This window comes from Grus americana, chromosome 1, assembly GCF_028858705.1.
Source record: "Grus americana isolate bGruAme1 chromosome 1, bGruAme1.mat, whole genome shotgun sequence".
Lineage (NCBI taxonomy): Eukaryota > Metazoa > Chordata > Aves > Gruiformes > Gruidae > Grus > Grus americana.
The window spans coordinates 199,578,044-199,603,833 of record NC_072852.1 but is presented as its reverse complement, the minus strand read 5'-3'; the positions used below and the strand labels follow the sequence as shown (position 1 = coordinate 199,603,833).

The following is a 25,790-nucleotide window of genomic DNA, read 5'->3' as shown; positions in this document are numbered from 1 at the left end:
TCCCCTCGGGCCCCGACGGTGTGTGTGGGGAAAGTACCGCAGCTGCAGCCCGCGGCGGTGGCCCACGGCCGCATCTTCTCTCCTCTTGAAGCCGCCCCCCCCTTGCCCTGCAGCCCTTGCCCAGCCCCGCTCCCAGGCTCCAGCCAGCGGTGCTCCGGAGGGCCGCTCCCGCCGAGGCTGCCCCACACCGCTCACGAGCTGGCCGCCCTGCGAACCGCCCAACCCCCGCCTGACTCCAGGCCTGCACGCGCCCGGCCCGGCCCCGCCCCGGCCGTCGCCGTCACCGCCACCTTCCCTCCTCTCGCGAGATCTGAGACGCCCGGCGGGACATCCGGGGTTGCCGGTTGTTTGTGCGGCGGGGGAAGATGGCGGTGGAGTCGCGCGTCACGCAGGAGGAGATTAAGAAGGAGCCGGAGAAGCCGATCGACCGGGAAAAGGTGTCGGGGGTGGTGTCGTGTGTCCTCTTACGCCGGTCCCGGGCGCGGCAGGGCGGGCACTGAGAGGGGAGGGAGGGTGGAAGGAAGGGTTATGGCGGCGCCGTGAGGTCTTGGGCCGGGCCGGGGGGGGGGGGGGGGGGTGGGGGGAAGGAGGTATCATGGCGAGTAGCCCCTCAAACCCACCTCGCCCCGCAGACGTGCCCGCTGCTGCTTCGTGTCTTCACCACCAACAACGGGCGGCACCACCGCATGGACGAGTTCTCCCGCGGCAATGTGCCCTCCAGCGAGCTGCAGATCTACACCTGGTGAGTGCGCGGCGGCTGCCCGGGCCCTCCGCCCGGCCCTCGGGCACTGTGGCGAGCGGCGTCCTGCGGAGGGGGTCGGAGCGGTGTCGGGGAGCCTGCCGGGCTTGAGCTGCTTGTCTGATACTCAGCTGCAGGGGGAGGTCGATAGGCCTTGTTTAAAGCAGGAAACGTGGGGAAGTTTTCATGGGGGCAGTTGTGTCCTCTGCTGTGGTGGCAGCTGCCACTGCGATACAGCGGTTCTGCCTGCAGCCACGGTAGCTTAGGCGTGACATCCACGGAGGCACAACTTCGAGTGCTGATTGCTGCGTACTGAAACTTACTGCGGTTGAATTGCCCAGTTACTGATGTGCATGATCAGAGGCTTGTGTTGTGGTGTGTCTGGGGTTATCACAACGGATCTATTCAACACAGAGGTTCTCCTCTGACTAATGCTTAAATTTTGTTCCAACAGCTCTGTTTTTTTAGTAGAAATAGTTGTCCTAGGAGGCTCTAAATGTTGTGTGAGTGGTGTGTTGGTTTTAACTCACAGCCTCTTGAGGGTGGAGTAACGTATTTGGTTTTGTCTGGTCAGGTAGCAGTGCTTTAACAAAGAGCTGCTTTTTACTGCTTTCAAATTTAGTTTGGAGAACTACTTTAGTCTGTGTTGCAAACACATTAGGTTTTGTTTATATTATTTTGAAGAATACTTTTGAAAGTGAATTATGCTACTTTTAAATCTTATTTTTCCTTCAAGGTGTCTGCTAGGGTTAGAACTTCTATGTTGTATGATTCAATAAATCCATTTTTGTGGCTAGCAAAGCACACAGTTCTAATTTACTTCTTAATGGGATTTATGGACTCAGTCCAGACTGCTGATGGTGTCTGAGCTGTTTGCCATCTGCAGAAGTCACAATGGGCATTGTCTGTCAACACACTGCTCCTTGGTTGCTTGGAGTGAGGTACAGTCTGTATAATTAGAGCAGCTTTGGTTGTGATGATCAAGCCCTTTTGTGCTTGAAATTCTAGAAATGAGCTTTAGCCCTGCTCTGGTTGAAGGCTGGGAAAAGGAGGAGTGCTGCCTGTTAGGGCAGAAATAGAAATCTTGATGGAAAACTATTCATGATTATTTTTTTCTTTTATTTCTACATTTTTCTCTTGTATTCAAGAAGCTATTTTAATATAGACACCAATTTAGATGAGGAAACAGTCATAGTGTTCATTGTATAAATTAATGCATTATTTTTAAAAAAAGAAAAGTTCTCTGCTGTTTAAATAGTAACTTTTGGGAGCCATGGAAAAGCAAATGTTGAAATGTACACAGAGGTGAAGAGACTTGTCTAATTATTGCAGTAAATAAGAAGCTGCTATAGCTAGAACCACGCTTGCACTAGACCATGTTGCCTCCAGTGTACAGTAAGTGGTGAATTCTCCCGGGTGTTTTAGTAACTAAAGCAACTTCTTGTTACTTAATCTGTAGACCAAAATGTGTTGTTTGGAACACCATGTAGTTGTGAAATTGATGGCACACTGTGCAGCTGAAACGTAAGATCATACTCATCTTCAGGTATTGACAGAAAGTACGCAAAGGCAAGGAAATGTATGGTTAAGTTGTAGCAATACATTGATTCCACCTTAAATGGGTTTGGGGAAGCTTTATTTTATTATTGTTGCTTTTGAGGACCTGAACTGCTTTGGTTTCTTTGTTTAATCTAGGATGGACGCAACTCTGAAAGAGCTGACCAGCTTAGTGAAAGAAGTCTACCCAGAAGCACGGAAGAAGGGCACTCACTTCAATTTTGCAATTGTTTTTACAGACCTCAAGAGGCCTGGATATAGGTAAATGGCATTTTCTCTCCGGGTTAATAGAAGGCTTCAGGCACTGGAACAGTGAATTATTTTTCATTAACACTGATTTTAAAGTTCAGAACCCACAAACCAAATTTATAAAGTTCTTGATAACAGACTACATGATAGCCAATGGAAACTAAATTTTGCTTGGTGGCCATTGTTGTGAATGTGTTCTGTTCCCAAGGCAATGAACCTGGGTGCTTGAAGGCTTTGGTGGCTGTAATGGCCACCAACCAGAACATGGACCTACAGCTTGAGATAAAGCTTTGTTCCTGGCGATAGGAGTGGTAGGTCTTGTCTCTGAGAATGTATTTGAGTTTTAGCAGTGATACCGTTGCAGGTATCAGCCTTCCAAAACTGAATGAGCTCCCCTTTGTCAGCAAGCAGTGGGTATGTCCTGCTCTGTAGTCTGCAGGGTCTTGTTCTGTGTCGGTATGAAAGGGGCAGGGGCTTCTCTTGAGTATTTAACATAGTACAGTAGGAGGTTCCCCCAGCCCTCTGCCTCATCAGAAGGGATTCAGTGTGGGTTTTTTGGTGCACCTGGTAGTGGAGAGAAAACACGCGGCATCTTGTGTATGTACGTAGCTAAATGCAGTGCAGAAGATGGCATAGTAAAGTGGTCATGAGCCGATACAGTTCCTGGTTTGGACATCTAGAGAGATTTGCCTCTGATAACTACCTTGCCTTTTCTCTCCTGTGTGCAGGGTGAAGGAGATCGGCAGTACCATGTCAGGCAGGAAGGGCACAGATGATTCCATGACATTGCAGTCTCAGAAATTCCAGATAGGAGACTACTTGGATATAGCAATTACTCCTCCGAATCGTGCACCGCCCCCCTCAAGCCGCATGAGACCGTACTAAACTGTTGCTTCTTTGTATGATTACATCTTCTGTTTATTCCTACTTGCTGTTCTAAAGCAGGCTTATTTTTTGCTTTTGTTGCTAAGCAAGAACACCTGAAGACAAAGCTAAGTGTCAGAAATGAAAGTTAACTTTTAAACCTTAACTTTTAGTTTATTTGTTTAGAAGAAACACTTACCTTTAGCAGTGCCATCATCCTATCCCTGATAGTTAGAGTTTGAACAGTAAGTCCCTGTGTCCAGTGTTTCAAGATTTCCATAAAATATGACCAGAAGGATTACAGGTGTTCTGTAGTTCTGTCTTGTTTGGAATAAAGATTGATGTTATTAATCTTTTTGATAGTGTGGTGGTGTTTGGATTTTTTTTTTAAGTGGATTTCTGCAGAGCAATTTGGAAGTTGACATTTAAGCAGAAGTTGAAATTGAAAGGAGGGCCAAAGCCTTTATCTGATAACTTCTGGGCTTGTTGAGTAGAGGTAGGAGGCCTCATGGGTTTCCTTGTACAGGAGGATTTCTGAAACCACTACTGGCTGCGTTTTGGAGATTGAGCATGTGAGGGGTGTGACGGAAGGCAGGCAAAGTTGGTGTTACAGTCCCCGCTGATGTAGATACGCCGACAGGGAAGGTCAGAGGTGAGGTGTGTAAGGCTGCTTGTCCTGCAGTGGGGGTGAGGGCAGACCACCATGCCTTCCAGGGCCTGCTCCGTCTTTTGTCAAGATGATGCCAACCCATGGATTGGGAGTGGCCTCAGTGACACCAGTATACCCCAGGATTCTGAGGAGCTGCTGGCCTTGCCAGAGGAAGATGTGGCTCGGCACACTTGCACATCATCCTTCCTTGAGTTCTGAAGGAACTAGGGTTGTCTTTAAAAATGGAAGGTATAAAGCTGTCTTTGAAGGTCTTGTTTTCCTTAGTGGTCTCCAACCTGGTTTGATTGCACCCCCCCATCAGTAAAAAATTTGAGTGTACGTCCCCAAGATTTGTTTATAAAGGATATAAATCTTACTAATATGTGTGTTTTAAAACTACACAAAAATAGAAATGAAGAAAGGTAAAATACTTAAATACATTTAAAAATATTTTTTTATTAATGGTACAAAAATATTTTCTTTGTGCACCCCACTTGTGTGTGTACTGCTTGGGAGAATGTCTGGTCTTTGGACTGTCTTGCATGCTCCCCTTTGGAGACCCGTCTCAGAAGAGGGGACTGTCTGCAGAGACCTGGCCAGAGGAAATCCAGCGTTTTCAGCTGGAGGGTGACTAAGGAGCAGAACTGTGCCCTATTAAAAACGCCATGGCAGGTGCTCCCAGGGCTGCTCTTGCCTGCGGTTGAGATGAGCAGAGGCGAGGCAGCAAGGCTGTGCTCTGGCAGTATGCGTGGGAGTCCTAACCCTGACCTCCAGGTTTGTGGCCAAGCGAACCCGTGGGGTGGAGGCAGCTGGCTCACACAACTAGAGCTGGTGGGCTGTTGGCCACAAACAATATGTTGTCAGCATACACTGACTAAGAGGAAAACACCTGATTGTGGCTTCCAGAACTCCAAGGAAGATGAATATTGTACCCTCCTTCCCTCAGTTATCTTCATCTAATGAACATACGGGCTGTTGGACCCTACGCTGACCAGTCTGAGCTGGGTAAATCTCACTCCTTAGCCCTCAGTAAGATGATGGCTCTTCACAAATATTTGCAGCTTGTTCTGAGCAGCAGTTTCTCAGTTTACTGTAACCCTTGGGTGTTGGGTCAAAGCCAAGGAGCAGTGAGAGGTATGAAGGGTCAAGGCTGTTCTGAGTTAAAAGTTACTGATGAAGCTGGAGGTTGGCGCGGGTGTGTAGTAGTCAGCTTCCAGAGTCTCCAGAGAAAGGAAGGGGTAGCTAAGGGGTCTCAGTTGTCCGTGGGGAAACTGGCAGGCTGGTCTGTGTGCTGGACACTACTCTGGGGAGCAGCTGATGTTGCCTGGTACTTTCCTAAGGGGCAGGAAAAAGAAGGGGAGACCCATCTGGCAAATCAGTGCAACCCTGGAGGATGGGGCTGAGGCTTCTCCTAGTTCTGTGCTTGCCAGTTTCTTCTGTCACTGCAGGGGGAGATCTTGAGACATGCAGATGCCTTTGGTCTTGCAGGCTCTGGCTGTCCTGGGCTGTGTCTGCCAGCTGACCCCGAACATCCAGCCAGTCCGGAGGGAGCCAGCGGCTCATTTTCTGTGTGTTGTGCCCCTGTGTGCTAAGAGAAAGGCAAGAGTAGGAGAAGTAGAAGCAGTAGCTGCCCCTTAGGGCCTTCACCTTCCTCACTTAAGGCCTTAGCTGGGCAGAGGCTCAGACTCAGATAAGTGTTCCTGTCTGCTGAGGACAAGGCGTGCCTTCTTTCATGAGCTGTGATTTATGTATTCTTTTTATCTTGGGAGTCCCTCGGTGCAGTATAGCCTGAGGGATTTTAGGTTCAGTTCTGCCCATGGTTTACCCTCTTCTGTTCCCCTTCTCTGGCTTCTAAGTTAGGGAGTCACAATTTCAGCCTTCATAAATGACCCTCCATTGCAGAATCACCTGCACCCGAGTACTTTTTCCCCTAAGACTGAAGAGGTTGAAAAGTGCTCCCCACCCTTTTTAAAGGATCAAGACAAGACAATACAAATGCTGCTTTATAAAGGACCGTGAGCCTGGAAGTGGCAATGGAGCTGGTCTAGTGTGGCCAGAGGTGGGAAGGGTGGGACGTTTTGCCAGGGTGAAGGCAGTCGCCTCTGGTCCGAGAGGGAGGCTCTCCACAATACTGCTGCCTTGAGGAGCCTGCGTGTTGTAACAGCTCGGTGACTTCTGTGTCACCAGGGCAGGTTTGGTCAGGCTTGGGACTCCTGCCATCTGCGTGCTGGGTCGTGGCCATCAGATCAGCCGTCTGGTTTTTGGCACCTTACAGACCTGGGCAGACAGAAGAGTGATGATCACTGCTAAACAGCCTGCTCTCCACAGGGCATCATCGATGCTGCAAAATGAGTGAGGTGAGTCCTTGCAGTAAGCAGTGTGTTATTACAGAATTGCACAGCCTCCCACCAAAGGCAAGGACAGACCTGCCATTAGAGGTACACAGGAATATGGGCATTTCCTTATTTTTGTGTCCTGGTTTTTGCTTTAATTGCATTTAAGGATAATTCTCAAAATTAAATGCAGTCAATATATAAGGCAGCAGCAGCAAGTGAGCCCATGTCTGTGACTCAGCTGCTCCAGGAGGTGGCTTGGCTTTGCTGCAGGAACGGGAGACATGGCCCAGTAAAGGCTTGTGCCCGTCTGGCCTGGGTCAGGTCTTCACACACTTCAGAGAAAAAGAGGAACACCCACTGGCTTTATATTTGGTGGCCCATGAAGCAAAATCACCAGGCAGTGAACATGCAGAACTGCCTTCAGTAGCAAATACTTCAGCTTGACCGCTTGGGTGTAGTGTTCACCTTCACCTGACTGCCATGGAAGTATAAACCCCAGGCTGGTGCGTCGCTGGTGGAGGAACAGGTATCGGGGTTAATTCTCTCCCTAGTTAAGAAGTGAGGACAAGGCTTTGTCAATAACCTGCGCTGCATCAGACACTCCTCGCTCTGGCACCATGTTCACTGTCTGACTGGAGCAGTTGTTGAGGCTTAAGTTTTGCTTTACAGCTCTGCTCAAAAGCAGAAACAGTCGTGATGCAGCAGGAAAACATTAAGCATTATCAGCAAGTTCTCACTCTTGCAATGGAAAGCATGGAAAAATGAGAAGGTCTCAGAAACCCTGTTGTGTCAGAGCAAATGAATGACAACAGCTACAGTTGTGTTCAAAGAACGGCTCTGTAACAGGACAGCTAAGATAACGACCTGCCAAACCCAAAGGGATCCAATTACCTGCTGCTCTTGTCTGAGCTTTTGAGTCTAGACATTACAGCAAATCAGCTGGGTTAAAAAAAAAAAAAACCCAACATAATTTCCTCCAACAGAACAGGACACTGAGGAATGTGAATTGTAAAACACTCGTGTTGTGTCATACACAGCAGGTGCTGTGCCTGGCCACAAAGACCTGTCAGTAATGAGGAGGAGGTGCCTGGCTGGCGTACCAGGGCAAAGCGCTGGAGACAAAAACCAGCTAAGGGCTGGGTTCAGATGGTGTTCAGGTCCCTCCTGGGGTATTTCCAGTCTCAGAGCTGACAGGGTGAAGTAGAGACATCCTGGCCCAAAAACTCACTTGACCTCTTCAACACGCAGTAAGAAAATCCAGTGAATGCTGCGACAGCTTTGAGGGCACCCCTGGGTGCTGGCTGAGGCATGAACTCCCCCCCTGCCGTGCTTTAGGCAAACATGAGGTAGCGTCTTCAGGCTTAAAGGGACTTGGGGGGCTTTAGCAGGGGCCTGAAAATGCACCTGGCCCAGCCAGCCCCAGTGTGTACGTATGATGTCATTTGAATCCAAGCATTCCTTTCCTTGAATCCTCAGTGCATGTTTGAGAGATGTAGCAGACCTGCCAGCACTCTGTTGCTGAACAAGAGACAGCAGTGAGTGTAGCTGACCCTTTTCCTTCTAGTCTTCTGCTGAGGTCCTCTAGCTGGACGCCATGACGCACATACCCCAGGTGTCATAGAAGAAGGGAGCACCCTGACAGCGGCTCTGGGCAGGGCAACTGAAGAGCAGCACCACGCACGCAGCAGTCTCCCACCAACACCCCTCGTTACCTGCGGCTCAGCCGGGGCTGTGCACTGCCCTGCAGCCTGGGGCCAGCGTGCCACACTGTGACTGCCTCTGGGCTGAGAACTGCAGTGGAGAGCAGGAGGCTTGTGCCTGAAAGGGAGAAGGGAAGCACATGCATACAAGAGTACTAATGGTTTGAAATATGGCCCTGTTGTCCCTTTATGGATATCAGCCCCACCAGCACCACATCACAATAGCCTGTGCAGCCAGGAACGAACCACACCACTCTGCACCTGTAGGGCCCTCATCCAAGGGTGAGGGTTGGGGCAGTAGCTGTGTCTAATTCCTGTATGACCACCCAAGCAGTTGTCCCTGGGAGGAGGAAGGAGTGATGGGGTGAGGAAGAGGAATTGCTTCAGCTGCCATGGAACAACAGCCTCAGGAAACCTTACCAAAGCAGCCAGCCAGGTTGATTCCCTGAGCAGCTTAACTTGCCAGTGAAGATGGATATCCTGGCTCCCAACCACCCCCCCACCCCCCCACCCCTTTCCCTTCTCTTGCCTCAACACCCATCGGTGCCTCCACAGGTGAGCAGTGATTTGGGTCAGAGCCCATGAAAAATTTAACCTTGGAAAACAACAATTAGTTCCTGGTGGTTGGGCAAGCAGGAATGGCTTCCCCTGCAGCCACAACTGTGGTGAGAAAACCAAGGAAAGGCAGGACCACGCAGCAAGGCCTTAGATTGGATTACAGCAATTGCATGAGCAATGATTAGGGAGCATAACCGCAGGGCTTTAAGCCTGGACTACATTATGTGAAAAATTATGAAAGTATTTGAACACCTTCCTGCTGGGTATTCTGCAAACTATCCTTTGCTTGGTCTCTTCCCAGGCGACATGCCCATATAGCACAGCATCTTCTGCCGTGGACCTTTTCCTCTGTCTGCACATTTGTGCTAATTTTTTTTTTTTTTAAAACTCTTCAACTTGAATTAGACAAGACAAGATCAAAGAAACTCAGACCTGGTCAGCGCCCTACCATGATGTCAACTGCCCCTATGTAAAAATGGCTATTACCCCAAGAACAGCATGAGGTTTCATGTTTAAGTAAGTTGATAGATAATAAATGATGTCTTCCTGGTAGAAAGTTGCATTCCTGTGGACTAATATCATAGAATATCCTGAGTTGGAAGGGACCCATAAGTATCATCGAGTCCAACTCCAGGCTCCACACAGGACCAGCCGAATCAGAGCATATGACTGAGAGCGTTATCAACATGCTTCTTGAACTCAGTCAAGCTCAGTGCTGTGACCACTTCCCTGGGGAGCCTGTTCCAGTGCCCGACCACCCTCTCGGTGAAGAACTTTTTCCTGATATCCAGCCTAAACCTAATTTTATTTTTACAGTCTCACCTGTATAACACACAGGTCTCTGTACTGGCCTGCCTGGTTATTTCTGACTTGATGGCAAAGATATTTATTGTGTCCACTAGATGCTTCCCCCCCCTCAGTCTAGCCTGTCCGAGAGTACGCAGTTGTGGAGTTCACTGGCTCAGAACTCTGCATTCCTGTAAACTATTTCTTTTTCCTCAATGCAGCAAAAAGAGAATTTAGTCCTAAACTGGCTGGGTGGATATCCAACCTAAATCTCCCGTCGCAGCTTCATGCCGTTCCCTCGGGTTCTATCACTGTTCACCAGAGGGAGGAGATCAGCGCCTGCCCCTTCACTCCCCCTTGTGAGGAAGTTGTAGGCCACGATGAGGCCTCCCCTCAGTCTCCTCTTCTCTAGGCTGAACAAACCAAGGGACTTCAGCCTCTCTTCATACGTCTTCCCCTCTAGACCCTTCACCATTTTTGTTGCCCTCCTTTGGACCCTCTCCAATAGTTTTATGTCCTTTTTGTACTGTGGCGCCCAAAACTGCACACAGTACGCGAGGTGAGGCTGCACCAGTGCAGAGTGGGACAATCACTTCCCTAGACCAGCTAGCAATGCCGTGCTTGATGCACCCCAGGATACAGTTGGCCTTCCTGGCAGCCTGGGCACACTCTTGACTCACGTTCAACTTGCTGTTGACCAAGACCCCCAAGTCCCTTTCAGCATGGCTGGCCTCCAGCGTCTCATCGCCCAGTCTGTATGTATAACCAGGGTTGCCCTTTCCCAGGTGCAGAATCCAGCACTTGCCCTTGTTAAACCTCATGCAGTTGGTGATTGCCCAGTTCTCCAATCTGCCCAGATCTCTCTGCGAGGCCTCTCCCCACTCAACAGAATCAACAGCTCCTCCCAATTTGGTGTCATCTGCAAACTTGCTCATGACACCTTCTAGTCCTACATCCAAGTCATTTAATGTTTTCATAAAGGGAACTGGCCCTAAAATTGAGCCCTGGGGAACCCCACTAGTGACTGGCTGCCAGCCTGATGTAACCCTGTTTACCATAACTCTTTGGGCCTGACCCATCAGCCAGTTGCTCACCCATCACACTATGTTTTTGTCAAACTGTATGCTGGACATTTTGTCCAGAAGGATACCGTGAGAGAGAGTATTGAAAGCTTTACTGAAATCTAAAAAAATGACATCAACTGGCTTGCCTTGGTCAACTGATGGGTGACCTTGTCATAAAAGGAAATGAAGTTTGTTAGACAGGCCCTTCCTCTCACGAACCCGTGTTGGGTGTGACCAATGACTGCGTTGTCCTTCAGGTGTTTTTCAATAACTCCCAGCATAATTTTCTCCATAATTTTACCAGGCACTGAAGTGAGACTGACAGGCCTGCAATTACTAGGGTCTTCTTTCTTGCCCTTCTTGAAGACTGGAACATTTGCCAGCTTCCAGTCAACTAGGACCTCTCCAGATTTCCAAGACCATTGAAAAATAATTGAGAGAGAGGTCTCACAATGACATCAGCCAGCTCTCTGAGCACCCTGGGATGAATCCCATCTGGCCCCATGGACTTGTATGCATCTAGGTGGAGCAGCAAGTCCCACACAATTTCAGCTGGGAGTTTATTGTTACCACAATCACGGTCCTCCAACTCAGGGCAACTGGGGTCCCAGAGCCTGTCATCAGTGTTGAAGACAGAGGCAAAGAAGGCATTAAACATCTCTGCTTTATCTATGTCCCTGTTAGTAAGGTGACCATTCTCGTTGAGTAACGAGCCAATATTCTCTCTGGTCCTCCTTTTGTTATTAACGTACTTAAAAAAGCCCTTTTTATTGTCACCCACAGTACTGGCCAGTTTCAACTCTAACTGAGCTTTGGTCACGCAAATTTTCTCCCTACAAAGGTGAGCAGCATCCCTGTAGTCCTCCCACGTTGCCTGACCCTGCTTCCAGCAGGCTTATACTCTTTTTTTCCACCTAAGCTCTAGAAGAAGATCCCTGTTCAGCCAAGCTGGCCTTCTGCCCCGCCTGCTTGACTTGTGGCATTTTGGAATCACCTGTTCCTGAGCTCTTAGGAGGTGGTCCTTAAAAAGTGACCAGCACTGATGGACCCCAATGCCTTCAAGAGCAGTTTCCCAGGGGACCTGACTGACTAGTTCCCTGAGCAGCCTGAAGTCTGCTCTCCTCATATCCAGGGTTGAAGTTTTGGTGGCAGTTTTCCTCCTATCGCCAAAGATTCTAAGTTCTACCACTCCACGGTCACTATGGCCAAGACGGCCACCAATCGCCACTTCCCCCAGACCTTCTCTGTTCACAAGTAACAGATCTAGGAGGGCACCTTTCCTCGTCGGCTCCTTTAATAGCCGTACCAGGAAGTTGTCATCAAGGTGTTTCAGGAAACTCCTGGACCTGCTGGTATCAGTCGTGTGGTGTTCCCAGCTGTCATCGGGCAAGTTGAAGTCCCCCATAAGGACAAGGGCAGTTGATTTAGAGGCCTCACTTAGTTCCTTAAAGGATGATTCATCGGTGGTGTTGTCCTGGCTGGGTGGTCTATAGCAGACTCCCATGACATCTCCCTTATTTGCTTGTCCCTTAATCCTTACCCAGAGGCTCTCAACCATGTCGCCACCGACTGACAGCTCCATACACTCCAGCCCCTCTGTTACATAGAGCACCACCCCCCCTCTTCTCTTCTGAAGAGCCTGTAACCATCCATCACAGCAGACCAGTCACAGGACTCTTCCCACCAGGTTTCACTTATGCCAATGACGTGTAGCACCGGGACTGAGCCAAGGCTTCTAGCTCTTCTTGCTTGTTCCTCATGCTGCGTGCACGTCCACATTCCTCATACATGTGATTCCATAGTGCGACCACTGGATGTTGTCACTGCTCCTTATAAATACCAAATCTCTGTATTACTGTCCCATAGGGAAACAAGGTTTTCCCAACATACAAGGCTACAGCTGTTGGTGGAGCACCTGCAACCACCACAAGTACTGGAACATCTGAATAATGACAACAGGGAACAAAGCAAATATCACATCTTACAGAAAATTTAAATAACCAAGGAAGCCTGCGCTCCAGTGATTTAAAAACCCTCAATAAAAGCACAATGGGAAGCACTAAAAGTGATGCTTGTCATTTGTCCATTTGACAACTATCTGGGAAGTTTCATTTCACTGCGAGATCTACATTTATTTGTATGTAACCGTAGGCAAAATATTTCCAAGATAAGAAAGCACCGATCACCTTAAGGGGCCTCCTAGGCAGAACAATGCAGACACTCCTTTGACAACAAATGGGATTACGGAGAGAAGCTTCTGTTAGCTGACACATTTGATATACTTAAAAAAAATGAAGAAAAAAGAAAAGATTAAGAACCACAGTAAGTGAAGGCAAACTAAAGGCTATGCTTTTTTAGTTGCTTCCCAGATGTTCCTAAATACCGCACTGCAATTTTGTGCTGGGTTCAGTCTTTCCTGAGTGCAGGTTACTGCTAGAAGATGAGATCCCATTCTCACCCTTCCCTTACATCTGATCTAGTGCTCACACAGGCAGAAGCTGAGTTTGAGATTACTGGTAGGGAGGAGAGACTAAAAGAGAAAAAAAATTAATTAGCCTTTCAGTGGCTCAACAAATGGAAGGAATCCGTCATAGAACTGCAGAGCCCCTAGATTCTGTGCAGGAGAATTGGTGCAACAGCCCCTAGTGGAAGCAGCCCCCAGTTAAACTAAATTAAGCACAACACAGAACTTGAGTCAATTTTGCCTATTTTCAGGTGAGACTGTCCCTCACAGAACTACTGCGTTTGCTCCTTCTTTAGCTACTGTTTCTCCAAACTGCACTTTTTAACAGGCCAACGCTGTTGTCAGATTCACCCCGCAACAAACCAACACGTAACTCTTGTTTTAAGCTCTTGTGCATTATTCCTACTCTGACACATTACAGTAGTTCAGTGCACAGCAGGATTAGCCTTTCTTCAGCAGCAATACTGGCCTAACTGGAGTTTTACCCTCCTCCAGCCCCATGGCTATGTCCTTGGTTGTCCCAATATTTGAACTGGTGCAGTTTTTCAGATGGCCACACAGCCTCCTGCAGGAGAGAACTGAGCTGAGCAGGTGAAAAAAAGACAAAACAAACCACAAAGTTTTCCTTCCCTGGCTTGTTTGGAACACAGATCAGCTTCCAACACTGCTTGTGCTTTCATTTCTGCCAACTTTTCCGTCCCCAACTCCCAATACTCAAACTACTGCTTAGGCCTTACTGATACCTAAAAGGCTTTCTAAAGTAAAGCACAACCAACTACAGCTAGTTTTTTGTTTGCTGCTCTGATTATATCCACCTCAGAGCAATGGCCCTGCTATAGAGAATGTAAGTACAAACAGCAATATTACTTGTATTATGGTAATACTGTAGGCAAGAAAACCAAAACTAACTAGTAAAACTTCATGTCTAGATTCCAAACTCTCATGCCAGCATCATGTCATAACAGCTTGAGCAGACCAGAAGATTTAAAGATTTCAATTTTCATCTTGAATATAATTTGTATCTCAAAATATTAATTGAATCCCTTGCATATTAGTTAATGAAATAGCTATGAAATGCAGCAGAAAACTGTTTAATAGGCAAGAAAAACGATGCAAGCAGCTTATGACGAGAACCCCAGCACTGCTAGGTACAACTCTACAGACCCTAAGGGAGGAAAGGACAGCGGAGTGCAGAGCTGTTCTCAAGTTTAGGGAAAAGACATTTATAAGCCCTTTGGGGAATTTCATTAGTTGAGGAGGGAAATACAGCAAGGTGTTGGGCAGTAGTGCTGCTTGTTCCATTTCATGTTAAACAGACTTCCAGGATATCTGGCTTGCTTCAGGGCAAGAAAGTAGCCTTGAAGTGCTGTGGAGGGAGAATGCAGGCTGTGAACCCCCTCCTGCTTAGTGCTGATAAATCTGTCTGGCTGAAAAGTTCTTGCTCTGCAGCAGACAACCGTACCTTTTTAAGACCATGAAAGTCCATGACTGGTATTCAGCCCTTTAAGTGGTTTGAGTCTGTGAAGATACTGAAAGCAGGTCTGGCCTTCACCCTCTGAAGCAGTTGGGTAGAACAAGTAAGTCAGCAGACGATCAGTTTTCCAAGCAGCCACCGAGCATCTGAGAGATTTATTTAGTATTCAAAAGTGTTGATCAAGCTCAAAGACTGACACATAATAATACATGCATATTTATAAACAGAACCTAGCACAGAGAAATGACAGTGCACTCAGGCCAGAACTAGTAGAAAATCAGCTTCTCCAGTTAATCTGATGTACGTTTATCCTGGAGAATGACTGCAACAGCAGGAAAAAGGCACCTTTACTTGCTAGGTTTTAGCCAGGACAAGTATAAGCAACTGCAGAAATACTTCAAGGCATTGCCGGATGTTTGCATATCCCTAGGACTCAAAAAAAAAAAAAGTGGAGCTCTGTTCAGAAAGTTCAGAAAAACATAAACTTCTCCCCATCTCCTGGGACAGTCTCTCCCTTCTCCTGTGTTGCATGCCTGCCCTTGTATAAATGACAGAATTTTAGCCATCGACATACAGCTGGTAAGAGCAGTCCTGGAGTCACTCAAGAGGAATAGCCGACATTGGAAACAGCAAACTGGCTCTAAACAAGGATATGTAGCTGGGATTTCTTGTGCAAAAGTAAAATCTCTGGTAGAAAAAAAATCCTAGTTACTATGACTGTCAGATAGCAAAAAACTGCCAAACAGCTCTGAGAACTGAACTCTGATCAGCTATTACAGGGAGAGATGTGCACATTTAGGAGGGACACCAACACTTACAGAATGCATGTTGCAGCAGTGCAGGAGACTAAGCAATTACCTACATGCCTGCCAGCAGATCTTTCAAGTAGTTAATATATATACATAACCAGTACCAATTGCACAATATATTTTCAAATCATCCATATTCGAGCTAGTCATCTTTTAGGGCTATAGAGGCTAGACTGTCAAAAGGAAAACAGATGGGTAGCACCTAATATAATGTCGATGTAAGGAAACTATAAGAAAGAAGCAGCAGCATAAGTCTGTCAGATAGGTAACAGAGAGCCTGATGCAGGAACATGTCTGGTATGTCTTAGTATTGCAGAAGTGACTAATAGCATATAAGTGCTTTAAACAGTAAAGCAGGAATTACTCTTCCAAGTAGGAAAAAACAAACAAACAAAACTTGTTTCTGTTGAAGACACTAAATACCGTTGAAGTACTACACTTTAAACTCAGCCCAGAAAAGATGTACAGCGTCACCAGAACAGCCAGAGATATCCCCTTTCTGGGGCAATATACTGGACTTGCCCTTTACTGCAGCCCAACTGCACTTCTCTACAGCGTACTGTAAACACAGGTGTACTCAGCAAACACGAGAATCAGGTGAAACAACTGAAGTGCTACCTCATACGTGACCCCAGTCCTCTGTGAAGCATATACGTATTTAAAACCCCTCAATATATTTTGCCAATAATGTGAATAAAAAAAAATAAGCAGAAGTTGTTAGTTCAAACAATTTTATCTGCATCATGGATAAATAATTTTTCTCCATTCAAAAAGCTTTTCCTTTGTATGGCTTTTTCTTCCCACCACTATTTTCTTTTGCTTTTTTGAGCTTGTTATGATTCAGTAATAAGATCCATGAATGTGAAACAGTCTCAACATGGTCTTCAGCTTGATTTCAGATGTTTGGCTTGAAAAATCCAGCATATCCTCTGCAAATATATCCAGAAGAGTTCATGACTTTATTATCTCAATCATATTTTGAATTAGCAGAAGACACAATCATTGAAAACTTTTTTTTTTATTATCGTGACAAGAAAATAAGAAGGTTCAGCTAAAGTAAGAGCTTTGCTCTGATTACTCAAATGGATTCCAAGTATATTAAAATACCTACTGTTATCAGTCTCATTCTGGGTTGCTGTGATTATTATTTGACTCCATACACATTCCTTGCACCTCTTACCTAAATATTCTGTGCTGACCCCAAGTTTAACAGATAGCCAACAAGTATAATACACATTACACTGAATCATGAATATCTACACTTGATCAAGCTGTCACAAAAGCTTCTTTCTATTCAAATCGATGGAGTTCTTTTTAAAGCTATTATTCCATTGTTCAAAGATTACTCATACTTGTTTTAGACTAATTTCTTCTCAGATATTGTTCGTAAGGTAGCTCTGCATTTCAAAGAACTTTGTATTTGCCAAAATGACCGTGAAATCGGTCGTGTCACTTTATATAGTTTTCTCCAATTCCTTAGTTTTATTGCCTAAATTTACTCAGAAGAAAGCATTCACTGGTGCTTTGATTGCAAAACATACATACAGATAAAACAGTAAAGCTCTACCTTCACTTATTTTTTTTTTCAAGTTGGGAGGATTCAGACCATCAGTTATAACATTTGTTCTTTACAAAAAGGCAGTCAGATACCATGCCAAAGAATGCTTAGTCACAGCAACGAGAGCTATTTTGGTAGCTGAAGAGCAGCAAGCAGCTGCAAGAATTTCTAAATGTGTTAAAGCATCTTCTTAGCTCCTCCAAATTAAATTACTTAACCAAATTTGTAAAATTTAATCATACCTGTTTTCTTTGTTGCAGTAATCAGTGAAATCACTTTCATATCTTGTAGTATTTCCTGCCTTGGTCTCCGTTTCCTTGGCTTTAGAAGAGTCTACTTTGTTATTATACTTGGACAGAATCTACAGGAAATATCAAAAGGGAATGAAAAGAATTATCTAAGAACTCAAAACAGGATTACAGTTTATACAGTTTTAATAAGTAGCAGAGAACTTTCTTTTTGAGGAACAAAATTTGACAGGATTAAGCCCTTTTAATTTTACTATTTTGATATTAAAACTACTTAGGAAAAAAAGTATATTAGCTAACCTGTAGAACATCATCTGGTATCCTTGTTATTTCTGGAGGTGGAGGAGTATTGAGTAACTGGTCATAGTGGTTTATTTTGGGAGGAGAAGGGTCTCCAAAATGTTTAAGATACTCATCAGAGCGCACAGCAAAAGGAACACTATCTTCTGTGTATTGTTTATCTGTTGTGTCTTTCTTTGTCACCGACTCAATCTTCCCCCCCGGCTTTACCTGCTGCAAAAGAGGTATTAAATGCCTTCAGTTAATTTGCTTATCTTGGGTAAAGTATTTATTAAACATTCTTACCAAATTTCCATTAGAAAGTTCTACAATGACATAAGAAAAAGTAGTATTGGAAAAGAATCCCAAACTGACATTTGAAAAACTGCTTAAGGTAAAAAATGTGAAAGTGTACTTAATTGCTATTTACTACCTTAGGTTCTGCTTTTAGCCATCTTGCTTCAAAATTTGGGAACTGTGGTGTTTCTGTATGACTGGGAAGAGGTAGTTCATTTGTCTCTGGTGACCTTGACAATACTGTATTATTTGCTCTGGAAGGGGTTTTCACATCAGGAGTACAGAACACAAGTATCATAGGAGAAACCATCCAATCAGCTGCTGAAATTAAGAGGAGGAGATAAAAATAGATACATACACACACACACGCATATAAAAATATTATCAGTTCCAGTGCCCCAGTTTAGTTTTCTAAGTCTATTAGCTTTTCATAGATCTGCATATTCTAAAACACCTGTATCGTTTTAGCTGGTATTTTTAGTATGAAGAACCATCCAAATTACAGATTTCCATAAAAGCAGCAAATGCAAAAGAGTAATAAATCTCGTGCCACTACTGAATATAACTGAAAAAGCCCAACTTAAATCAACATTGCTTTAGCTTCTCATATATTCAATTGTCACTATGTTTGTCCCAAGATCTTCACACATCTTAAACAAAAACATATTACATCTCTCAAAGTTTTAGCACTACTCATGAAAGCTCTAAGTTACTGTCTCATTAGCCTCTTTCAAAACATTTTATTTCCTATCTTTAAACAGATCTAACGGGTATTCTCAGAAAAAAAGACTAAGTTGGCAAAACAGTATTTTTATTTCGAATAAGGATAAGTTGCCGTTATAAAATGATGGATCCCTCTGCGTAATTCTAGATGGATGAGAAGAACAAGCAAAGATTTATACTGAGGTGAGAAACTTTCCCATAGAAGCCACCAACATGTCATTTTCTAGACATTGGTATTAATACAATGATTGGGCCTGAATTCACTATATCTAAAAAGAAACACATTTTAAAAATTAACCATGTGTTTACAATGCATTATGTAAAAAAATGCATATGTCTATCCATTTCACGTATTTTTAACTTACTGTTTTCAGCTGTCACTTTTGGCCTAGGAGTAACCATGATTTTCCTGGATGTCATTTCTGGTACATTCACTTCATGATCATCTTTTTTAACCAACCTGAAAACCAAACCTCTCAATTAGCTCTCAAGTAATACAAAGAAATCACAATTAAAGGAATACTGTCAACCTGATCACTTTTCTAGTATTTGTTCATGCAAGTCAAAAATTCGTTTCCTCAAAGATGATTTTTTTATAGCTTTCTCATCTATGATTCTACTGCAGCAATTTGTAGCATGCAAATTTTCAGTCCAATCCAAGGCATACCCCCCCCAAAAGGAGAGAAAAAAAGAAAAAAGAAAAAACACAAAGAAGTGCCATGGGTAGGATCAATTTTCTTTGGCCAAGATGATCAATTCCATGTTAGGGGTACAGCCTATTTTATTTGGAATTGCCTGTTGCCTACAAAATTCTAAATAACAAGAGGAAATCTTTTTGGCTCTTTACCTACTAACATTATTGTGAACACTAAAAGATTCTTAATTCAATTTTTAAGTTTGAATAAGATTACTTATGTTAATCACTAGCTGACTTCAGAGTGAAAAGCCAGTTAATATAAATTCCGCAAAACTAGAAACTGAAATTTTTAAAATTCTTTTTCATATCCAAGATATTCTAGTGGAAGAAGGGTGTAGGCAGTTAAGAAACAATAACACACAAAAAGGGGAAGCTTACCTAAACTCTGCACAAAAGTGTGGCTATCAGAAAATTCTTTTAAATGTTTAAAAGTTATCTTAACTATAAGAACCAGATATAGAGCTTCTCTACAAAAAGCCTAAGCTTTAAAAAAAATAATCCACTTGAGGCAGTATATTTTACTTAGATGAACACATGCCAAATTTTGAGTTAAAAAGTAATTTTTCAAGTAAGTTTTGCCTTAAAAGTATTATAGATACCTGAAACCATATGAATTTTAGTTTTTATTGTTATACTTGTTCTTCTCCATTGTAAACACTTTTCTTCACTTTTTTTTTTCTTTTCTTTCCTAATTACTTTTGGTTTCAATTTTGTAGTAGGTGCACTAAAGTACATTGTTCTTTTCACCTGCTTCAAAACTGAAAACCTGAAAAGCAAAGTTGGAGGGGTTGAGGTGTACTAAATATTTTTAAGAACTTTGAAGTGAATTTTTAAAGTGGTTTTCACACAATGCCCACCCCCTAGACAGATTTCAACAAAGTACAAGACCTGGCTGGCACAAGCAAGGGATATGAAAGGGCAGGGCTGTCTCCAAGACAGGCAGAATTATTTATGCGTCTTTGAACCTGGAAACTACAGGTATAAAGGCTACTTCTGTTGTACCAGTTTTTGCTTATCTGATCATCGGGGAAGAGATTCTGCCCATTATGCAGTGAAAAAATATCTTTATTAATTTTTTTTTTTTTAAATTTGCTGGCTTAGTGTTCTGTCCATTTAACATGCTGAACCTTCTCACTACGAGGTGAGATAAGTGCTTTTGGGAGGTAACAAGCTGTTTCATTGTTTCAGCCTTTCTGAGCAAACTACAAGCTAACTCTAACTTAATGATGCAAAATAAACATAAGCTGAAAGACAGTTAAACAACATTTTAACTCTAATGACTTAATGTGATTTTTTTGGGTGTAGGTATATATAAGCATCTCTAAGGGACCGTCCCATCATTTCACTAGAAGCCACAGAAATAGAATCTACATTTACAAATGTATCCATTTATAAATGACAGCCATAATTAAAGCTAAAGGTCACATTTAAAACAATTCTCATTAAATAGAAAAAGTAGTACAAACCCACAAAAAGTTATAGATATCAAAAGATCTTAAATTGTGCTATACGATGAAACTATTATTTGAGAGTGAACGATTTTTGAATTAATATCTTTCAGGATTCAGTAACAGTTTTCCTGTTATTACAATTCCAATACTATAAAGCTTATAGACATTATAGTATTTACATAACTATTCAAAAGGAGAGATCCCAAAACTATTTTAAAAGAAAATATATCTTTCCACTTTTACTTTTTCCCCCCAGTAATCTTAAATAAAAAGACACTAAAAATTTATCCATTGCAGTAAACTGGATCTTTGGGGGATAAAGTCACTGAAGAACATGGTTCTGAAAAACTTCACACCTGTGTCTATAGTGCAAGTATCAGGGATTAAAAAAGAAAAATGTTGAATGATTATTTCCACAACTTATTTTGAATATGATTTGTTTTTTGAACAATTTCTCTACCAAATATTTAGCTGCAGAACAGTGAGCTTTTTATACATATACTGTCAGCTTTTAAAATTGAACATGTTGCTAAAGCTAACTATAAAAACATGATCTAACTACCTTTACATTACCATAGAAATGCAGAAAAATACTTCTACTGCTAAAGTGTTCTACACCTCACTGCTGCAAATTCTTTAATTTTAATTAGAACAGAGAAAATCTGGAGATGTCTTTTCAACAGAAGACTGGAGCAAAAAGAACTAACTGTTTGTAAGGTGGGGGATAGATAATATAAGAGAGAATACACTCTTTCTACAATGAGGCATTTTACTGAATTATTTAGAAGTTTTTTCCGAGTCTATGTTCCTAAAGCTTTTGAAACCTTTAAATTGGCTATACAATATCTACTGCAGACAACATGTCCTCAAATCCAAGGTTAAGGAAAGCAAAGGATCACAGATACACTCTGCACATTCCCTTTGTGAACAGATTGCATATGGAAGACTCTTATCGCGGTGCAGTCAAGGGAAGGAGTGTATCAGAGATGTGTTTCAGGGCAGCGTTGGCAGTGCAAAGGGTACACGAGAAAACACGTAGATAGTTGAATAAAGACACAGGACTAACCAGCTGGTAGATAACATATCACCTGCTTGAAGAAAAAGAGAAGGGCAATAGCAGCAAGAAACTAGTACAGCAAAAAGAAACTACAGAAAATTCAGTAGAGAAACAATCTGAACTTAAGTAATTTACTCACTTCTTGCTTGTCTGAGCAGTTTTATGAATAAGTGACATCGTATAATCTTCATTCATACACATGGTATGTTCACTAATACCAAAGTGTTCAAGTTTTGGTGTTACACACTCATAATCATCCATCTTTAGCATGCATTTTGGTGTTTTGGGCAAAATACAGGGGGTCTCTGGTTTTAGTGGAGTCCTGTTCTTTGAATTTTCTTGGCATGCATGTGTCATTTGTCCTTTCGCTGCGCTCCAAGGCCTGGAGAAAGCATATTGTGAAAGACCAAAATCTGAAAGCTGGGGGTTACGCAGTGGGTCTTTGGGCACCAGTGGCTTCTCAGTACAAGCAGGAAGATGAGGTACATCATCTGATTTTTCTTCATCAGATTTATTCTGGACAGATACTGTTGAGTCACTGTTAACTACTTCTTCCTCTTCTGTTTGAGAAAAAGTGATAAAAAATTGTGAGAAGTTTCTGTTTTAAGAATTTATAAAGTAAATTTGGTCTCCCCTACCCCCCCTAATTCAAAATGTTTTATTTATTATTGTAAAAAATATATTCCTTCTTTCATTTTAAAACACTGAACCTGAAGCTACAACACATATCAAAAGCTCATGTCAGACTAAGCTATATTTATAATATAGCATCTGCATGATGTAAGAAGTGTGTGTGTGTGGGTATTTAAAATAATATAGCAGACGCATTGCCTTTTAATGATTATTTATTGGTATTATGTATTCAGATATACTTAGCTTAAAAATAAATTAACCTTGTAGCGTCTTCTTTAAAAGCAGAGTGAAGATAGGGAACAAGGCACTATAAAATCAGAGACCACGATTTTGTTTTGCATAATGACCGGATGACGCTCAGGAGAAGGTTAAGGTGTGCCCTGCCAAAACCTTCTTGAAGATTGATTTGGCCCTTGATACCGAACAGGGTTTGTTTGGTACAGGTGCATGTGCACTTTCTGACTGGATTAAGGATCTCCCCCTCCCAACAATCAAGCTACTGCTGCTTCATAGATTGCCACGTGTCACCTAATCCCCGTACATGCGTCTCTTGTCCCATTTGCACTATGGAGCATACTAGTTTAAGATTTTCTCTATAGCGATTTAAGTGAATTTGTATTCAAATGTGATCATTCCATTAATTTAGATGCATCTACAATAGTTTCTCATGCATGAGAAGCTGAAGCAGCATAATTCTCTGAGTTATGAAAACATGTTCTCTAGCATGTTTTCTGAATATAACTCTTACCTGAGAAAAAAAAATCACATACACTAACTTAGATCTCCTGGCATGCTTTTATGTTTTTGTATTTTGGTTTATTCTTATGGCACCAATCATAACAGAATCCTTTACCCTCTGAATATTATTATAAAGCAAATAACATAGATGTACTAGATCTCTTAATTAATAGAAATATACACACAGCTAAAGAGAAACATTTCAGAAAATTACATTTGCCTTCACATACTGTATTGCCACGAAATATTACCTGTAGCGTCTTTGACACGTGGTTTGTAGCCATATTTCTGGAACAGCTCTCTTATTTTTCCAAGATCTGCTGCATTTCTTTGCATCAGTATTTCACTTGCCTTCATAAAGTCATGAATTGCTTGTTTTTCCAAGCAACTTTTACCAAGACTGGTATTAACATCTTCCTTTGGGGGTCAAGGAGGGAAAAGGAAACATAGAAATATGGTTTTCAAATCACCACATGGTAGTTGTTTACACATGAAGTGTTTTGGGAATAAGTATTGAACTTCAATTCAGATGAGGATAAACAGGAAATTTAGGTCTTATCTATACCTGAAAACTAGGGTACAAAATATCAGGAATATATAGGACATGAGTGTACAAAAAACTTACAAAAGTTAAACTGAGATGACAGTTCACAGTATGATAAGTACTTACTGGTAACCGCTCAAACAAAAATATATGCTTTTACTCCATAAATATGTCAGATAACAGCAATTAGTTTGGACTCTTACTCCCTATGTACAAAGAATTAGCACAGAGCAGATGTTAACCTCAAGTTTATATCCTAGCTTACCTCTCAATTATTTCTACACTTGCTTATTTCTACAGCTTATTTCTCCTACTGCTATTAAAGAAATAAAAAACATTTGTAACAAGTTTAACTGAATGGCTGAAGGTACTAAAACTTCTGTGAAGATTTTTCTTTATTCTAAGCGCTAGTCATTGAACACAAACAAGCATACCTCTTCTCTAGGGAGCTGCTGCTCCTGAATCCTTCTCCCCTATACCTACACCTTGGCACAGCTACAACTTCCCCATTACCTTTGTCCCCTGCTGATCTGAGTGACAACAGTGATTGCAAACTAATAAACACAGCGCTAAATCTACTTTAAGTCACCCAAAAGTTTTTGCGCACTACCCTGACATCCACAGCCATTATGAGGACTTAGAGGTAAATGAATAAAAATAAGAGTCAGAACTGCTGACTAACAAAGTTGCATTGTGGCTTAGTGATCAAAATAGAACAATCATTTTATGTAACAACCACCCCCCTCACCCTGTCCCAATTTTTCAAGAAGCAAGCAAGTTAAGATGTTACCTTTAGAGTCCTGATTTCACAATGGAGGTCTTGTAAAACTCTTATTGGAGATTCATCTTCATAGTCTTTGATATGCACATTCACATAAGAGCGTTTGGAAAGAAAGAAGGGGCATTAGTATTTTCAGTACGCAAGTACGTTCTACATCAGAATGTAATCTCCTATATTAGAGATGTTGGAGTCATATGTTAGAGAAAGAGGGTCAAGATAGAAAAAACCAAAGGGAAACCAGTTCATATCGGGTACCCTGCACAGCATGAGACTGCAACTTGCACGGTATGTTAAGCTACACATAGAAACCGCACAGGCTTCCATTTTACTGTTACAGATAATACTGTAGAAAGTAATATATAGCAGATGTTGGTACAATAGGTAGGTTCCTGGTCTGTCGAGGATTATTTATGCTGAATTTCTATCCTTAAAGAGCTTGAACTTGAAATAATAAAAATTGAAAAAAAGTGATATAGACACCACTGAAAAACATACATCAACAAAAAGCTGAATTCTTCTGCCTTATTTGCAAGTGAGCAGATGTTAGCATTGTTTGCTCATACATGTAGTGATCATTACTTCTTTCACTAGAAATTAAGGTTAATGCAAATAGTGTAAGAGAGGACACCTGCTATATGACAAGACAGCACAGCGATAACTCCAATTAGATGCTTGAGCTGTCTGTGCAGAGAGAACAAACCCTGCAAATGCATTTTCCTGTCTCAATCTATGAAAAGACTAAAAGCAAGAATGTGATTCCCTGTTCGTTCCGTTTTTCCCCGTGATAAAAGCTCACCTACATACCCACGAAGGAGCTCAGAGAGACAATGATATGAGGGGGACCCTAAATAATACTCTGCCGAGCTACTCCCAGGCCCATCCTCGCAGCCACCAGCCCACCAAAGGCCCATCTCCGCATGCCCAGTGGGACACAATGGCAGGCGAGAACCCAAATCAAGGACTTAGGAGGAATAACCACCCCCCTCAGGCTGTGCGAGCAGAGCTATCGGCCCCGGGTATGACATCCATCACCACGGGTCATCGAGAGGAACTCTCCAGATCACCTTCCTCACTCGGGGTCTCGCTGCCTGGAGGTGGAACAGGACCCGCCAGCCCGACCCCCGTGCCGGGCTGCGGCCCTAGGAACGGGAGAGGCCTCGGCGGACTCGGCCGCCCCGGGAAGGGGATGATCCGAGGCCTGCGCTTACCTGTGTCCTCTCTGCGTAGGGCCCGCTCGAGCTGCCTGGCCTCCTTCTCCAGCGTGAGGGCTAGGGCGCGCAGCTTACCGAAGAAGTCCCTCGACACGTCCATCGCCCGCGGGGAAGGGGAGCGCCAGAGGGACAGCGCCAGCACCAGCCGGCGAAGGCCGCCCGAGCCCCGACTAGTCCCCGACCGCGTGAGCGGCCGTTAACGGCTGCCCTGGGGCTGGGGCTGCGCGCTGGGAGCAATTCTGAGGAGACGAGAGCCAAGGAGAGCCAAGGAGAGGAGAGCCAAGGAGAGCCAAGGAGAGCCAAGGAGAGGAGAGCCAAGGAGAG

The 25,790-nt window shown here is 43.4% G+C and overlaps 2 protein-coding genes across 4 annotated transcripts; one reads left to right on the top strand and one right to left on the bottom strand.

Annotated features, from left to right (window-relative positions):
* The first annotated feature begins 316 nt into the window (after window positions 1-316).
* Window positions 317-3,766, top strand: SAP18 (Sin3A associated protein 18). Its single transcript, XM_054812649.1, has 4 exons — window positions 317-437; window positions 633-742; window positions 2,435-2,557; window positions 3,274-3,766. Exons 1-4 carry the CDS (start codon window positions 366-368, stop codon window positions 3,428-3,430), a joined length of 462 nt encoding a protein of 153 aa, XP_054668624.1. The 5' UTR covers window positions 317-365; the 3' UTR covers window positions 3,431-3,766.
* A 9,349-nt stretch (window positions 3,767-13,115) lies between these two features.
* Window positions 13,116-25,724, bottom strand: SKA3 (spindle and kinetochore associated complex subunit 3). 3 transcript variants are annotated; one of them, XM_054812472.1, is made up of 9 exons: window positions 25,464-25,724; window positions 24,265-24,329; window positions 23,182-23,347; window positions 21,699-22,119; window positions 18,720-18,814; window positions 17,768-17,952; window positions 17,356-17,568; window positions 17,050-17,168; window positions 13,116-16,178 (listed from the first exon to the last, which is right to left on the bottom strand). In XM_054812472.1, exons 1-9 carry the CDS (start codon window positions 25,564-25,566, stop codon window positions 16,145-16,147), a joined length of 1,401 nt encoding a protein of 466 aa, XP_054668447.1. In that variant the 5' UTR covers window positions 25,567-25,724; the 3' UTR covers window positions 13,116-16,144. The 3 variants fall into 3 exon arrangements, with proteins under 3 accessions (XP_054668447.1, XP_054668466.1, XP_054668456.1); XM_054812491.1 differs by having other exon boundaries at window positions 17,356-17,565; XM_054812481.1 differs by having other exon boundaries at window positions 17,768-17,949.
* Between the last annotated feature and the right edge of the window lie 66 nt (window positions 25,725-25,790).